This window comes from Zonotrichia albicollis, chromosome 3, assembly GCF_047830755.1.
Source record: "Zonotrichia albicollis isolate bZonAlb1 chromosome 3, bZonAlb1.hap1, whole genome shotgun sequence".
Taxonomy (NCBI): Eukaryota; Metazoa; Chordata; class Aves; order Passeriformes; family Passerellidae; genus Zonotrichia; species Zonotrichia albicollis.
In genome coordinates this window covers 102,750,119-102,768,073 of record NC_133821.1, presented here as the reverse complement: position 1 = coordinate 102,768,073, position 17,955 = coordinate 102,750,119, and the positions used below count along the sequence as shown (strand labels likewise).

Sequence of the window (17,955 nt, the reverse complement as noted above, 5' to 3'; positions counted from 1 at the left end):
TTGTCAGGCTTCTGGGAGACAGATGAAGAAACTTTACCCAAAATGCCTGGCAAAAGTCCAAACAGCAATCACATTCTGCCCACCCAACACTCCCTGTGATCTCACTCTGCTACGGCATCTTCAGATTTCTGCAAGTTTTTCTACATATTGCTAAATGGTTGCCACATTTCACCTCAAGGCATGACAGCTTTCTATTGGATGCTAAACAGTCTCCTTATTTCAGTAAGTTGTGTTAATGCTTACACACCCTTTTGCCCTTCTCTTTCCTCCCACGGGAATATTCCAAATCTTATTTTAGCAGCTCTATAAAATGCATTGGCTGAGATACCTCCACACATTCCCATGTGTAAACGAGCTTCCTTCGTATCAATAGCACTGGAGCTATTACAAAGAAATATTCACAAAACTGATCTTTTCTATAGATCAAAGCAGCAAACAACTTAGAGAAGGAAATAATCTTGTCCTTTTTATGGCCAGTCACAATTGCGTTGGTGTATGTCAATGAGAACATCACCAGCCTAGTAAAGGGGTAGTTGGTCTATCTCATCTCTTACATTTCAGGTTTCTCCCTACCCCTGGACAGACAGTGCTCTGTTCTGTTCCCCATGCCATGTCCATTCTAGCTTTTCTAAATCCAAACAGAGTTTTCTTCTTTAAGAAGCAGAAGCTTTCAAGCAGGACCATTTGTCATCAACCACCACCCCCGGAACAGACCTATGATTTAAGCACAAAGATTTAGAGCACACTACTCTCTACTGACATTGCAACAGAATGATGGGCTTCTGCTTCTGAGGGAAGGCAAATTGTATGTTTCTCACTGGAGGCATTACTGACTTCTTCACCAAAAGATCCATTCCAGACTCATTTTCAACTGACAATAAAAAGAGGAGAACTTAACAGCCCTCTTCCTTTTTGTCCACCACGTACTTTATCATAGTCAAGTCATCGATTCAATTATTATGCTCTGGGTTTACAGCCTTTTGTTTATTTGTCCATTTGTCTCCTTGAAGACATTATTACTGTTTCCAGCTCTTGAACATGTAACACTCCTGAGCTGCTCTAAGTGCCTTGGCAAGCTGACCTGTCTGTTAATAAAACGCTAGGATTTATTGACAACCTCCCTCAGGATTCCTCAAAATCTTGTAATTTGTGATAACATCATATCTGCTCCAGCCTATACCTGAAATCTAAGAGAGTTGTATCCATCCGTTTTTAAAGCACTTTTAAACCTACTAAGAATCATCCTTATAAATACATCTTTTATTCTGCAGAGCTTTCTGGACTCCTCAAGTAGCTTCAAAGCTTCTATCCAGACTCTTAATGGAAATTAACAATGTTGTAGCTTTCCATAACAATACACATTCACAAAACACACAGCATAACAACATGAACTCCTAAGGAAAATCTCCATTACAGAACCATTGTTATCCAGTGACTCAGTATTATTTTTAAAGCAAAAGAGCTCTTTGTAGCTGATAATGTGATTTCCATGCATTTTTAGCTACAATATTGACACTTGCACCTCACATAAATCAAGCTATTAACTGCAATCTGGGTAGAGCTAAGATTATCTCAGAGATGCCAAGGTTTTGGAGGGAAGCAGCCTTATATAAACCACGCTGAACATGTATTGCAGTATTTGGTTGTGCACAGGTCTAAATATATCCTTTCAGCAGAGCGTGTTTCTCAGTCACAAACAGCCTCAATTAATAAATAGGAATGGATGGTCTAGCAGTATATCAGACCTCCCATAAGACTTCTTTATGTATATATTCAGGTACATAAAACACGGGTATTTGTCTTTTCTACAGTGTGGTGCCTATTGATAAAGACAAACTCTCAATTTCTGCTTAATTGTGCATTACCTACACAACTACTCAATCATTAGGACATAACAACTACACTTTTAGATTTCAGACTTGGAAAAATCAGAAGGTTCACAGTAGATGAAAACTGGAAAAATTAGCTCTGTCTTCACCCCTTTCAAGCAGTTTATTCACAGGCCATCTAAACAGGATCCCTGCAATTAATTATACATTCATATCTAAATGGTAAATGCCTGTATTGGTTTTGCATGGCAAGGTTTTGGTAGCAGGAGGCTGCAGGGGTGGCTTCTGTGAGAAGCTGCCAGATTCCCCATGTCTGACACACCCAACGCCAGCTGGCTCCAGGATGGACCCACAGCTGGTCAAGGCAGAGCCCATCAGTGGTGGTGGCTGTGCCTCTGGGATAATGGACTTAAGAAGGGGGAAAAACCCTGTTAAACAATCTGTGAGAGAGAAGTGAGCCTGTGTGGGAGGAACAACTCTGAAGACACCAAGGTCAGTGAAGGAGGAGGAGAGGAGGTGTTCCAGGAACTGGAGCAGAGGTTCCCCTGCAGTCTGTGGAGGAATCTGCCAGAGCAGGTGGATGCTTTCAGGATGCAGTGACCCTGTGGGAAGCCTGTGCTGGAGCGGGCTCCTGGAAGGACTTATGGATAGAGGAGCCCACACTGGAGCAGCTTGCTGGCAGGGCTTGTCACCTCACAGAAGGGATCCACACTGGAGCAGGGGAAATGTGTGAGAGTCCTCTGCCTGAGAAGGAAGGAGCAGCAAAGACAATGTGTGATGAACTCACCATGGCCTCCATTCTCCACATCCTTGCACTACTAGGAGGAGCTGTCAAAGAATTGAGAATATATTCAACCTGAAAAGGGAGGACTCGGGGGTAAACATTTTCAAGATTTTGTTTTACTTCTCTTTGCTTATCCCACTCTGATTTGATCCTTAGAAAATTCAGTTAATTTCCCCAAGTCAAATCTGGTTTGGCCATGACAGTAGCTGGTGAGTGATTTCCTCCCATCCTGTCACTGACCCAGGAGCTGTTCATTGCAGTTTCCTGTCTAGCTAAGGAGGGGAGTGATAAAGCAGCTTTGGTGGGCAACCAGGGTCAAACCCCCACGATGACATATCTTTTCTAAGAAAAGAGCATCTTTTCTAAGAAAACTGCTTTGAACTGTATTACGACATGCTTATGCAACAGGTGGTTTTTCCTATATTCTAGGCAAAGAGAATTGCAGAAATGAATTGTTCTTTCAAAAGATCTTCCCTCTCAAGCAGCAGGAAACCATAATTCCAGAGCAGGCACTTGCCTGCATCTACATGTTCACTGCTTCTTACTTGGAGCACATGTTTTTTTTGGTAATTTAATCTACTTCTCTTTATGATAAGTGCAGGTTCACTCTCTCTTAATTTCCTCTTTACTGGAGAACTGCCTTGGAAGAAAAGAACAATTTACCTTTTCCGAGAAACTGATGACAAATTTTGAATCTTGGTTTAGGGCCACTGCTGTCAAGGTTCTGATTTTCCACCACTGAGCACCAAAAGGATCACAAAATCTTGTGCTTCCACAAGTAAGCTTGGCTTGCATTTTTCCTATTCATAGCTTCAGTTTAGGTTTGCACATGATTGATTTCATTCTGTTTCAGGCCAATATAAATGGGCAGCTCCTTCCCATTAGAGGAGATGTAGCCATGCCACATATTAGATAAGGGAAATAATACCTTCCCATTAGCATGACCAAAGCAGCTACAGAGATCACAAAACCATAGCCTAGAAATGTGAGCCTGTGCTGCAGATATGGATGAGACATATAGGGACACACAAGGACACATGGACATTTTTCAATAAGGTTCTGCATATACAGAACTGAACAGTTCTCAGCCAGGAGACATTATGGTTTAATACACTGCATGTAGAATAGTATGAAACATTTTTGGTACAGTTTCAACAAGAAGGTAAAAATACTGATTATAGTTCAACTAAAAAATTGTTCCCTTTGAGACTGAGGTTAACAACAAACAAAAAGGATAGTCTCAACATATACACCTGAATGCTCCAGAGACACTTTTAAAAGACAGCTTAGAGTGAACACCAAGTAAGATAACCTGAGTGACATAATAGAAATCAACTTAATATGGAACAATTAAGCAGCAGACAAAATAATAATTTCTTAACTGAACATAGAAATTTCTATAATTCTGCAAAGAAGTATTCAGTTTTGTCATTGAAACACTAACTCTCTTAATATCATTTGCTCTTGGCAGCATTTATTCATAATTTTACATTTTAATTTGTTCATACAGTTTTAGAATTTTTTCCTAATTATTCTGCAGTGTTTCAATAGATTTATTATGGCTCTTATTAAATGCAAAAAACATGAAAAAACTCCTAAATATATACACTGTAAGTTCTTTTATTTAAAAGCTGCTGAAATATTGTATGCATGTTTTACAAAACTACGTCTGCTTTCAAATATAAGGTTTAGGTACTTCTTTCCTGTTTAAAATAAATAATTTGAAATTAAACTTTAAAACTTACACATAATCATCACAAATAAAACAGAAAAAAAATCCATTCTGTGTCATCCTGGAAACCTATCTGAGTTAGTCAAAACTACAAAAAGCATATAGCAGGTACTTTTATAGTAACCTGCAAAAATCAAAACATCATTATTTTGGGTAAAATCTGAGTAGCCAAAAGAGGCTGGCACTAAATATTCTGAGTTTGTTCACTGTAGTTCACATTATATAGAATTGGTCTGCTAAGGAAAACATGACTGTATTTGAACAGATTATAATGTATTTGCAGTGGTTGCTTCATAATATTGTCAATGTCAATTGTTAATGCAAAAATTTCAGAGAATAGGCAGTTGCAAACTTGAGAGAAATATTTTTAAAAAATTTGTACTGTGTCTAAAAACTCATCATTTGTCTGTGAAATACTATAGAATATACATATTTAGGCCTCTAATTCATTTTGTGGGAGATCTTCACTAAGCAGGCAATAGCCTGTGATTTAAAAAAAAAATGTTTAAAGGAATAATAAGCCATTCTACTGCATAAATTCACTTATTTACTTTTCCTTTCTGGTATAGTTCAATAAAAGACACAATATTTTGAAAGCCATTTCTTCACTCCTAATATTTTCTTTTATTGTATTTTTATCCTCCTTTGCTGCTGTTTGACAGTGCTCCAAAGGAGTGGAATCCAGGTTAAAAGAATACGTGCATCTTCCCTAGCTCCAAATGCCCAGAACAAATGGAAAAGCTGAACAGATTTTTGTAAATTTTACTCAGCTGTTAGCTTCAAAAAGGATTGTCAAAAGACACAGATGCATCTGTTATCTTCAACTAACTTCTTGCAAGAAATTATTTTGAAATTGCTTTTCATATATATAGTGACACACAAAACATAAAAGCATTGATATTAAAAACCACCAAATATCAAGGGACACTTTAGTTTGGACCAAGCATAGACCTGAGAGACAGCAGTAATTTTATATTTTGTTTTCCATGACCCTTTTGATACTCATACACTACAGCTACTAAACGATAATGAATGCTGTATTTATTCATTCTTATATTTTCTGAGCAACTGATATTCTGTATTTCTAAACCATCTTGTCTTTAGCAAGTTTTCTGCACTCTATTAAGAGACTAAATGACAGAGAATTGACAGGCTGTTCTATGAGAAACCCTGGGTTTTCCTTCTTTTTTGAAAGTAAAGTAACTGCAAATGAGTTTTTCCTTCAGAGACGCCACCAGGGATTCTTACTGTAATGGTAGAATAAACAGTTTTTTGTTTTTTCTTAAACAGTGGCTTCACTTCTCTTAACCAAAGCAGACACTGTGCTGAAAGCTACCACGGGCACTGGATGCACCTCCAAAAACTATCAAGAGCTATTTGAAACAAAATTTTGAAGCAGCTCAGCAGTTCTTAATCACAATCTTCCTTCAATTTCACACAACCGTAAAAGTAAAAATAAAACCATGATCTGTTTAACTCTGAAAACTGTTGTTTACAGTCTGTGGCCTTATGAATAGTGCCTTGATAGGGCAAGTAAAATGTCTGGTTTCTCACAGCAAAAGCAGTGAGAGAAAATGTGCACAACAGCCCCATATATCATCATAAGAATTCAATATCCAGGACATTTTCTGTTCACTGTGCTTGAATTCAGAGAAAGACGAGATAAGGTTAGAAAAACACTGCAGAGATTACTTGTCACTTTAAAGCATCTCCCTGTGTTAACTGTTCTGTGCTGTAGGCTCTGAAATACCAACACAGCCTCTGAGACTGTGCTCAGAAGCAGCAGCCGAGCAGCACTGTGATAAAGTACATGATAACTCAGGTGGGTGCTAGCTACAAGTGTTTGCAAGTATTAAGAATAATACACAAAGTAAAGCCCAGCCATTCCTAAAGCAAAGGGCTGACAGCTCAGGTGGGTGGACAGCCAAATAGATTGAGTGTGTAATAAGGTAACTCAGCTTTCTGTGCAGAGTCATGGAGCTGAAGAGAAAGCAGCAAAACAGCGCTCAGAGCAAAAGCAAACGAAAAAAATTAATCTTTTCTAGTAGCAAACTCCTCTCTCCCTTCTTACTGCTTTTCTCATTGCTCCAGGGTAAGTATCAAGTGCCTCAGTCAATCGTATTACCTTGATCTGAGACATCCTTAGTATGGGTGAGGGATTACAAGCCTGGGAAGGTACAAGTCAGGGCTGAAAAACCGTGTTCTCCAGTAAACCCAGGAGCTGCCATCAACCAGCAAGAAACAGAGTCCTTCAGAGTTTACAGGCTCAGGCTTCCTAAGATTTAACTCTCTATAGCCCACCAAAAAAATGTCACTGCAATTGTTCAGGTGAAATGAGAGATGAGCCAAAGACAACCTAGTATCTAGGCTCAACAGCCTGGGAAACTTATGAGCTGGCTGTAGTAAGCACCTCAAACTCAGCAGAGCTATGTAGCACAGTCTGCTGCTGCTCTTCCCTCCCAGGCTCCTCTAGCAACATAAATCACTCTGAAAGATCTTTACGGGGTCAAAACCAAATTGAAAAGTGATTTCAAATATTATGTTACTAAGCAGTAGCACACCAATGGAAAATAAAATGTAATTTATGTCTCAGCACTGATACAGAGTCTGCTAAGCTAGTCCCAGAGAGTACTTCCAGAGCACAAGGCAGAACAGAGTTTATTACAGATTATTAGCAACTAAGCAGATTTCCTTTGTGTGCTTTTTACAGCCTAGGCATCACCAATGCAGAAGCATACAAACTAAAATTTTGGCTTGTCAACACTGCAATACTGTAATATAATTGGGAGAGAGGGTAAATACATTCTCAAAAAGCATGGGTGTCAATGAGATCATTTTTGGTTACCTAATTAAAAAATCTGGATTTTTAAAAGCTCCTGCAGGGTATTGGGAGTTAAACTGTAACTTTTAGATCATTACATTAGAGCTGTCTGTTAGATACATTTCCAAATACTGTATGAAAACATAAAGAAAAGCACCAGTAGAAAGCAGTAGTCCATTTAACTCCTCACCATGTGTCCAACTGTGGAAACACATATAAATGAAAGGAGAAAACTCTGGCACTTTCTGGGGTTGTTTTTCCCTTCTAATTCCTCCAGCATTCAGTTGCAGGAACCTGGCCCCTGTTGAACAAGACAGCCACTGTTCTACTGTGCAGATAACAGGGAACTCTGCAATTATTTTCAGTTCAAATACAAGTTTCATTGTAATATGGAATTAAAATGTTTTAAATTTTTCTAGACAACTGCCAGATTAAGGTCTGGCACAAAATAAAGCATAGCTAGTTTTGTCATTTTGCCATTACTCCATTAAGATACATGAAATATCAGTTTTCAATTAGTGCCCTTTTATTATTCCCTTTTTGGCTCACAATCTTCACTGTTTTGGATGCAGCATGATCCTATGCCCAGGCAACAGCACAATTTAGTATCATTATTCAAGCTCTCTTCAGATCTTGCCAGCTTTTTCCAAGAAAAATACAAAAAACTAGGATCTGTAATTCTAGTATTCGCTGAACATGAAGAAGCAAGCCAGAAAAAAATCCCCAAAATTATATAAAGCATCAGGGAAAAGCCTGGGCAAGCTTTGTTTCTGCTTCATGGATTCACTGACTGGGATCCAAACAAGGTTTATAAAGATGAAAATAAATAAAACAATGTTTTACTGGACAGTGTTTGCCCTCTAGGGCCAACACTTGGTGATATTGACTGTCTGCCAAGGAGAGTGACAGTTGGAGTCAGAATTTTATCAAAAAAGCCATTTTCCTTTCCTCCCACTTGGCAAAATAGAACATTATCTTAGCAGAGCAGGTTTCTAACTTGGGCTTTTCAAAAACTGCAAAGTGTGTTGCTGTGAAAGACAGGACACGGTCACGTTGCCAACTTTGGCACACAGGCAGGAAAACCACGATCTGTGCAGGCCAGTGCTCAGTAAATGAGCTTAGCCCAGTACTGTTTGCTTTCATCTGTTCCAGAGAAATCTGGGGTTGAAAGGCCATGGTCAGAGGGTCTCCAGGGGATGATGACCCACCCCATGGCTGACATAACCCTATGCTTCCAGGACCTGTACCTTGCACCTCAAGGGCAATGGTTTCTTTACAGACGTAACCTCACAAAGCTAAAATTACCCAAGAGCAACTGAGCACAATCATTCAGAGTCAGCCAAGGAAAAAAATAAAAGTCTGATGTTTTGTGTACTCTGAGGTATAAACACCAGCTGACAGACATCTATCACCTCCTGTCTCTACCCCATACACAAATCAAAAGGAATCCCAAATACACAACATGGGACTGAGTATGCACAGAAACAATACAGGACAGACACACAGCCTCGGCACACAGGAAGAGACTCCCATTTAACCTGTCATGGGTAAAGCAGGGAAGACTTTACCACAGATTACTGGTAATGTAAGAGATCAGGAATACATCCTCTTGGATTAGACAACAAAAATGTTCACTTCTCAATAGGAAACGTGGATACTCAGCTGCACGGATTACTAGTGCTGGCCAATCCTTAAAATTTATAATTATTGCTATCTATTGGCATCCAGGAGATTCTTCCATTTTATGGCCTCTGAATGTACAACCCAGTAACAATTCTGACTTTGTCTATTAAAATAACATTGAAGCAATCAGTGGCTGCTGCTGTACCCAAGTGACCACCATGTACAGATTCCCTGTTTCCAAGCACACAAGATGCAAAGTGAGAAACAATGCAGGTACCTATTTCCTAAAACAGCAGTTTTCAGCAGCTGTACATCAGTGTAACTCTCTTAAAGTCAATGACTTGATTTTGTTTTACAACCCCTTTTTTGCTTCAAAATCTACAAAAAGACTACTTTTCAGTAAACATAGCTCAGGAACACTAATTAGAGGTGCCTTAAGTATAAACAGGAAATACAGATGAATAGAGGCTACCTGGTTTCATGTTACAAACTGTTAAGAACATTCAGTCCCACTAAGATGATAATTCTTTCCTAGCTGCCAGAACAAACACAGACTCAGCACACTTCCTGCTCAACAGCTGGTTATTTAAGATTTGCATCAATACTCAACCTACAGACTATGTAACTACAGGGGGGAAGACAGAAGCATCATAAAAAGGCTGAGCTGCTATGTCATATCATCATTAATTCAGTTGTCTCTGTTGCATTTGTAAAAATCATACCCTCCAACCACATTACAAAAGAAATAAAAAATCACAATTTACCGTGCCTGCAACAATGTTTGCTTTGGAAAATTTCTATGATTGCTGAGAACTTCCAAAGTAACATGCAGAAGAATGTTTTCACCACTGGAAATCTTTATGTTGTTGCTGAGGATTTTTTTTTAAGCCTGAAAGACTTTTTGTAATTCTTCTAGCTACTGTAGCCTAAATTTGATGAAATTTCTTTAAATTTCATCACTTTAAACTGTAATGAACTGATTAAAAATCCAATGGCATTTTCCACCTTGTTCTACATTTTAATATAACGGACAGTCATACAACTGCAAAAGACAAGCCCTCTGAAAGGGTTTATGGCCCCCAGGTATCTCTCTTTTTCTAAAAGTAACACCTTTCTAATGAAACAGAAGCTGTTCCTTACCTGAAAAGAGTTCATGCATCGAAGTGAAGGTGGCAGAGATGTGGTACTCAGACCTAGTATCAACAATAATTCCAAACACGTTTCTGATGGAAACTTTAAAGGATGAACTCCCATATCATCTTCCCACGCATCAGCAAGCCTATAGAGTTAAAAAAAGCTTTTTCATTTTCTTAAAATACATCTAAACCATGAGTTTCAATTAAATATTAAAATGTGTCATATCACTGTGATAAAAAATTCCCTTCACGTTTTCCCTGTAAAAGTCAAAGATCAGTGTGTTTTACCAGAAAAACACTGTGTATTTAGATAAAGTGCCTTACCCATACCGCCAATATCTTTCAAAAATATACATAATGTGAAAGGAAAACTTAGCCTATTTTAGAAAAATTCACTCGTGTTTCTAATTCAGTTTCATTACTTCTGAACAAAATTTCATCTGTCACTTGTAATTTCCCATCATACAATGATTTTACACATAGAGTATTCTTTGCAGGACTTTAATATATATATTAATATATAATTATATAATGCCTCCACTTTTTATTTTGTTTCTAGAAAGATTCCATTCAATTTTGAAGACAGGAGGTCAGGCATGATTTTCAAAACTGATGTTCATTATGCTCACTGGGAACTTACTAGCAGTCAATACAAAGCAAAAATCAATCCCAGTTCACCTTCTACAGATTTTTTTATTTGGATGTAGCAAAAGAGTTAAGATTTCTAGAGTTACTCATAAAAACAACATTTCTGAAGCATATTGCTGTAAAGTGTTCCCACTATCATATGCTGAAGAACAAGATTAGTTCAACAAGATTTACTCAAAATACAAGATCATTCTGCTTCCTATAGTTGAGGATTATTTCTTCCATAATACACAAAATTACAGACTGATCAGTGATCCAGCTACTTTAATAACTTTGGGTAGGTAATATCAGATACTCCTGGGTAAGATGAATGGCATTTATTCTCAGCAGACCTCAGTGCATTTCTTTGGAAGACAATGGTTGCTACCCTTCCCTGTCCAAGACTTCAAGATTTCAATAAACAATCTTAGCATCAGCTTTCAATTTTAAATTCCTCCAGCTCTTCTGACTGAACCCCTGCCTGTGAACATACCAGCTTATTTTAATGTACTTTCTAGAAATAGCTGCATTTTTTAGACACTTGGGGCCCCAGCATTCAGCATGGTGAAAACTGAACAAATACTCTCTTCACAATATCTGTGTCACCCTGGATGGTTCTTATTCTCCCAGGCCTCCCAAACCCAATGACTCACTGTAAAGTCTTACTTCTTACACAAAGGCTTGCATATACACTTTTTATACACAGCACCTTCTGAGTTCTTCTAGAAGATGTCCTACTTAGCATAATTTACACATCTTTCTTCAAAGAGTGGGTGTACTTTCACTTTCCTACCTCCATTTGTCTGAAATCAGCCACTTACATTTCAACTCTTTGCTTTTTTTTCTAATATTTACATCTTTTTCTCTTTCTTAATTTATCTGTATGTATATAAGAATCCAACTCTGCTTTGATATATAGAAGGAAGACCTATAATGCAAAGAATGCCAGAGGGGCTTTCATCTCTCTAAAAGTATTTTCTCTTTTTTTTTTTTTTGTCCCCACAATAAAGACAAAGAGAATCATATCACATCTAGATTACCAGATATATAATTTCTTTTCTCAAACCTCACCCGAATGAGTCATCTTGACAGAAGAAGATCTAAGTTTTACACGGCAAGGAGAAGGAGGAAGGCACCCCCTGGCTCTTCTAATGGCAGTGCATCATTTCAGATTTCCAACTTATCTGAGACCATACCAAAGGCCAGCGGCCAAAACCTCCCACACATTAACATGTTTTATAATATGTACTATCTCATTGGACATTTACACTGTGACCCATGGATCTGGAAAAGTTGTTAAAGCTACTACAAAAAATCCCAACTGACCACTAGGACAGGAAGGTAAGATGTTTAGAAGAGACTCTGGACTATTCTCATTGTTGGAAGGCACTAACCTCCAGTTAAGTCACAAATATTAGGTCAGTGTTGAATGGAAACCGGATTCTTTTATAAGACTACAGACAACACAAGCCCAGAAAAGGCAGCCCTGACTAGTTCAGAGTTCCAGGTTGGATGGGGCTCTCTCTGAGCAACCTGGTCTCCTGGAAGGCATCCCTCCCCATAGCAGGAAGATAACAACTAGAAGATCCTTAAAGTCCCTTCCAACCCAAACTATTCTGTGATTCTATAAATGTTCCAGGAGAAAGACAAAGCTAGATGATGAGCCCTAAGTACTCAGTAACCAAGGAGTCTTGTTAACTGTAATCCAGAATGGAGTTTTACATTTCCTTATCCCTTGGTAATTTCATTTCCCCACATAATTAGAAACTTACCTTTATATGCTCCTTACTGATTCTTTTCTCTACATGTTCTACAATCTGGTGATGCAGGAAAATTTAGGTGAAGTTAGCAAAATAGAGGCTCTCTTTTTCAGAAATCAGCAAATCTAAACAAAGCATTGTTCAGGCACCTTCAAACACATCTAGAGAGTTTGGAGACTGGAGGCGGTATGCTAAGGTTCTGGGTCTTGGGAGGGTGTTTCCACAGATCAACACCCTTTCTTCAAAGAAACTTTTCAGAACTCCAAGCAATATTCAAAACATCACAACTTACATCAGTACCCTCATTCTATTCTTGTGTTTTGATACAAGGAGATGCCTCCTCATTTTAAAATCCAACTACTACAGCCCTGACACCAAACTGGGGATTTTTCTTTTGTGGCTGTTGGTTTAGCTGAGGGAAAGTAGGTTTGCATGAAGACATTTAGCCTAATTATATTGGAGTTCTTGTTTATTAATTACTCAATCATTAGTATTTCCTGAAATTATTCCAGTGCATTCCCTTATTACAAACAAAACATATCCCAGCATTTACTGCTCCAGGAACACACATGTTAGGAATTAGTCCTTCTGACTTGCCCTTTCACAGCATTTAGCACAAATGGTTGTGGAAAAGTCACTGCTTTATTAGATCATTTCTCTTTGCTCTTCTCTATCCCTGTTGCTGTTAGAAGCACTTTCCAAAATCTCTGTTGTAGAGGAAAGAGATAAGCATCTATGCATAAAACAAAAGCAAAACAAACCACAAAGAATCCACTGTTTTTCACCTTAGTTTCATGGTCTTTCTATATAAAAGCAGTTGTCTCACTTCCAGTACATAAGACTTTGCTTTTTACTGGAAGAGGTAGATGGGCTGATAATGCTCCTCAGGAGAGTGAGCATCCACAGACAGCTCAGCTGATCACTCCCAGCACAATTCCCAGACATCACAGCACAGCTTCAATGCTGGCTGAAAGGAATAAGGGAGGAGATAAGACAAAAGCTTGAGGAAAGTGAGGTTGACAACAGAATAATTCCTTCAGCAAATATTCAACTTTTCTACAGCACAAAGAAATCTTGAGATTCTGGACTTCACAGCCTGACACAAAAAAATATGATTCTCAGTATCAAACAAAATTTATAAATTCTAAACAAATTCCCTAAGTCATTGTGGGGTGCACCTATTTTGGACAATTTTGTGACAAGTAAAATCTCACCACTACTTATTGGCCTTGCCAGTATTTGAGGGAAATGTGACTCAGCTGTAGAAACCAGGCTTGAATAGAGTAAGATGTAGGAAAACATACTCAGGAAAATGGTACAAACTCAGACCATGCTCCGAGTCAAGAAAAGAGCATGCCAGAGTGATTTTTTTTTCACAGGATGTTAAATCCACCTCTGCAAATCACCATTATCATCCAGTTTTGTGTGTCCGTGATCTCACCAACAGGAAAACACAAATAATCCTAAGCATTTTGTCTGCCACTTCATTCTTTCCATTTTCTCTCTCTTTTCTTTATCCCACTCTTCCCCAAAACTTGTATTAATCCTTTAGCTTATTTCAACTAAATTTTCTTAAGAAAGATCTCAAAAAATTAGATTTGGGGAAGTTTCATGTTTTCCTGATTTTCAGGAGAGTACAGAGAAGGAATGCACATTAGTTGCTCCACAGAGAAAAGCTGCTAATGGAACACAGCAACATATATACCAGCTAATCACGTGGTGCTTCCTGGGAGAATATGAGCATGAATTTATTAATATGGTATTTCTGTCTACAATGGTTTCAGAAAATGTTTTACATTTGAATCACCATGCATCAGGGAATGGTATTTGTCCACTGCTCCCTCTGGAATTCATACCAATGAATTGTCTGTATAAGTCAGAATAAAATTTCAAAACTGTGTTCTTAAAAGCAAGTTTTAAAACACCAAAATAACGAATTGCATTAATTTCATAATTTCTTGATATAAGTAGTAAACTAACACAGTCATCCATCAGGTCATGGAACCCACTAACAACATCTTAAGTCTTCATGGAAAAATGCAATATACATGGCAAATCAGGGAAGCAAAAGAAAACTTTGTATCTCAAACTCAAGAAAAATTGATGAAGATTCTCACAAGATTTTTAAAAACTGGACGAGACTTCTGACTAAATTGCATTTATTTGAAAAGAAGCCTCTTCCATCAGTGCTAAAGACATTTATCAATAATAATGCTTCATTGTACATGAGATTCACTTTTAAATGCAACTTAGCTGTCTCAGCAACAGACAAAGGAAGGCTTTGAAGAGGAACAGATAAGCCCTTTTTTCCTTTCCAGAACATCCCCATCATCACCTCTAATTTAGCAAGCTACTTCTATAAATACACTAACTGAGGATAGTCTACACAGGTCAAAACTGGAAAATGCAAAAGCTCTTACTCAGTGTTGCTGAAGCAATGTACCGACTAGATTTTATTAATTATGATCTAGGTAAATGTGCTCTGCATTTAGGGCTCCAAATGCTGTCAAACTCTTGAAGGAGATGTTAACTGTAGCTTCAGTGCTTTGATGAATGAAGCCTGTGCTGAAGAATCCAATATAAAAGCTGACAGAAGCTCAGCCCTGAATCTCAGAGCTCACTGGATGTTGTTAAAGCTGCCCTTTCCACAAGCTACAGCTCTGAGAGAAATGACAGATGACTTTACTGAACCAAAGGACAAACCTGCTAAATTAAATAACTATTTGTAAAAGTGATTTAATCTAAAAACAATTCTTAATTATGGTTGATGATGTGTCTATATACTTAATGTACCAGGAGGCTAAGTTATTTATACTTTTAATTATCCTTCCAGTGATCTAAAAACAACATAAAAATCAATGCCTGCTCATTAGCTACTGAACTCTTACCAAAATTTAAATAATATGGACGACTCAGAAGTGCAGTATTTCATTGCCTACAGTGAAAGTACTTCTTTCCTTTGGAAAAAAACTTGCTTTGTAGAACCACTGCTTCCATCCTGAAACTAACATCTGTGGTCATGTTCTACCATTCATTATTTATCCTGAGCACCTGGGAGTGTCAAGTGTGGGCTTGGAGCAAATTTTCCCTGGGATCTTTACTAGTTGCATGGTATCCCAAACCAATAGGTATTTAATCTCTCATAATAAACAAAAACATAAGAACAGAAATTTAACCCTCTGGTTTCCCTGCAAAGAAATGAGCAAGAGAAGAGCAAAATATTTAGGGAAGTAAGAAGGCAGTGAGCATTCCTCTGTATTTTTTGGAATGGACTACAGTGGTCAATACAGAAGCTCCATCTTGAAGTTTTAAACATTTTCTTTTTCAGTGTAGCACTACAGAGATAAGACTTCATTTAACTGAATTTCTGTACTTTCACATGGCCTTAAATATTATCACTTGCAAAGCAATCTCATTATAAAATTACTGATATATAATCCTTACACTAAAGTGCATCATATATATAGCATATTGTACATATACTTCAATGTAGTATATTTAATTATATTAGTTATATATACAACAATCCTATTAACATATAATGATACATATTTCTATAAATTACTATAAGAGGTGCATATAGAACGACATGCTCACTATTAACAGTCTTCTAGCTTTTTTTCCCTGAGTAATGAATACTTTGATGGGAAAAAATATGCAAATCTGGAGTCTAGTAAAAAAGAAGTTAGCTAGAAATCCACTGCAAAAACAATTCACCAGGTCTAAAATACCCTGTCCTGCAAAATGTAAGCCCTTCTTGAACTTTCAATGTGTCACCATTTGAAAAGGGCAAGTTATTTAATACTAATAAGAAAGCCTTATAATGAAAATTCAGATTTAATCTCACCAGAGTACCAGTGTCATAATATTTTTCAGATGGGCTGACATAAGAGGTATCAACTGGTCTTGTAGTATTTCAAAGCACCTTTTAATTAAAATTATGCTATTTGCTGTGATGAATGCTTTTATGATTTAAAATACATACTCCACATGCAGTTTTCTCATTTCTAACTCCAGTATATCGCATAGATTAAACAACTCATGCTAAAAGGTACATTAAAAGCCAGTGGATTAAATAATTTTGTTTGCATTAAACAACTATATATTAATCTCAACGGCATTAATTTTATTAATGCACTTGACATGATTTTATAACTTCTTGACATTTTTTGATCATTGCAAGCTATTTAAGGGAAGTCAGAAAGAGAAGTAAAGCTGCCTATTTCAAACTGTAAAGCAAAGCCCAAATCACTTCACACCAACCAACATTTTTGGTAGACTCAACTGCCCTATATTAAATGTAACTACATTGGTTTTGGGATATTTATTAGGAAATGCTATTTACAGAACAAAGCCTCTGCATAGTCCACAGAATTAAATTCTTTTTTTCTCAAAGGGTAAAGGGCAAAAGCAGAAAACCAAACAATTGTGTTAATATACTGGTCCAAGACAGACAAGGTTGTTTACAATCAGATTATTCCTCTGAAGCACAGAAAGCTATCTCAACATACTGCAACTTCTTGCATGGCAATAAATCTTGACATTTTAATTCTGTCCAGGAGTAACTTTGCCTTGGAGTATGTAATTTCAAAGTAATGCTCAGCATACTTCTCCAGACTAAATATTCTTGGGTGTTCACCAACTTCTTTTCTACATTGCCTTTCCTCCTCCATCTGGCTGCTATGCAATTTCAAAAGCATTAATTTTAAGCTGCAAACTCTTATCACCCATAAAATATTTTCATTCCATTGCAAAACAGCACCAACTGTACAGTCTCTGTGGAAGACAAAACACAATTTCAGATGCAAGAATCACTGAAATAAAGCTTAAACATCACAGAAGGATTAGCAGGTGTTCATCTATTCTGAAATCTGTAGGTTGAAGTTTCATAGGATCTAAAACGCATGTATGAAAACCTAAATCAAGCAACAATGTCTAAAGCAGACTTACGTTCAATGGGACACCTAGATATGTGGGACTACAAACACTCACAAATGTACTAAATTTAAAATTCTCAACAGCACTCAAACTGTACAGATGGTCTGTGAGTACAACTAAGACATATTTGGTCTTTATTTAGTTTCAGCACCAGGTAAGCAGAAATAGGCTCATCAAAGAATGAAGTGAAAAAGTTATTTTAATTTCATGGGAACTGGTCTTGGATATAAAATCCCAGACCTGCTGGGTATGTCCCAGAATATGCTCTACCAGCAAAACCACAGTCCATAAAGGTAGAGCAGCAGATGATCTAGCCACAGAGCCAACCCATAGCAACAACTGTCTATGGATAGAGACAGTCTTTCTTTATTCATCTACAAGATCAACAGCTTACTGCAAAAACTGAACCTGTAAAAGCAGAAAACTGCTGCAAATGTTCATCAGTTACAGTGAAGGTCTTTTTAGAGCAACTAACTGAGGAATAGAAGCTCACAGAGAAAAAGCTCCTGCTGGGCTTGTGATGTCAAACATCTAGATATAACAGGAAGAAAACATGGCAGACAGTGAATTCTGTCACAATATGTATTTTTTAAACTACTTTTTAAAAAATCCTACATAATTTTTGCCTACCTGGGTGCAAGAGTAGAATCCACATTCATTTAATTTTCCTACAAAACCAAGAAAAGCACTGGAGTTTAGCTCTTG

At 37.5% G+C, this 17,955-nt stretch overlaps 1 protein-coding gene across 3 annotated transcripts in view; it reads right to left on the bottom strand.

Annotated features, from left to right (window-relative positions):
• UBE3D (ubiquitin protein ligase E3D) overlaps positions 1–17,955 on the bottom strand; it is a 76,730-nt gene that overhangs the window by 22,147 nt on the left and 36,628 nt on the right. For 2 of the 3 annotated variants that reach the window (XM_074538318.1, XM_005485937.4), the window contains exon 9: positions 9,930–10,068. The exons of the other annotated variant lie outside the window; for it this stretch is intronic. In XM_074538318.1, coding sequence (XP_074394419.1) covers positions 9,930–10,068 — 139 coding nt within the window. The remainder of the gene's footprint in view (positions 1–9,929; positions 10,069–17,955) is intronic. 3 annotated transcript variants of the gene reach the window in all.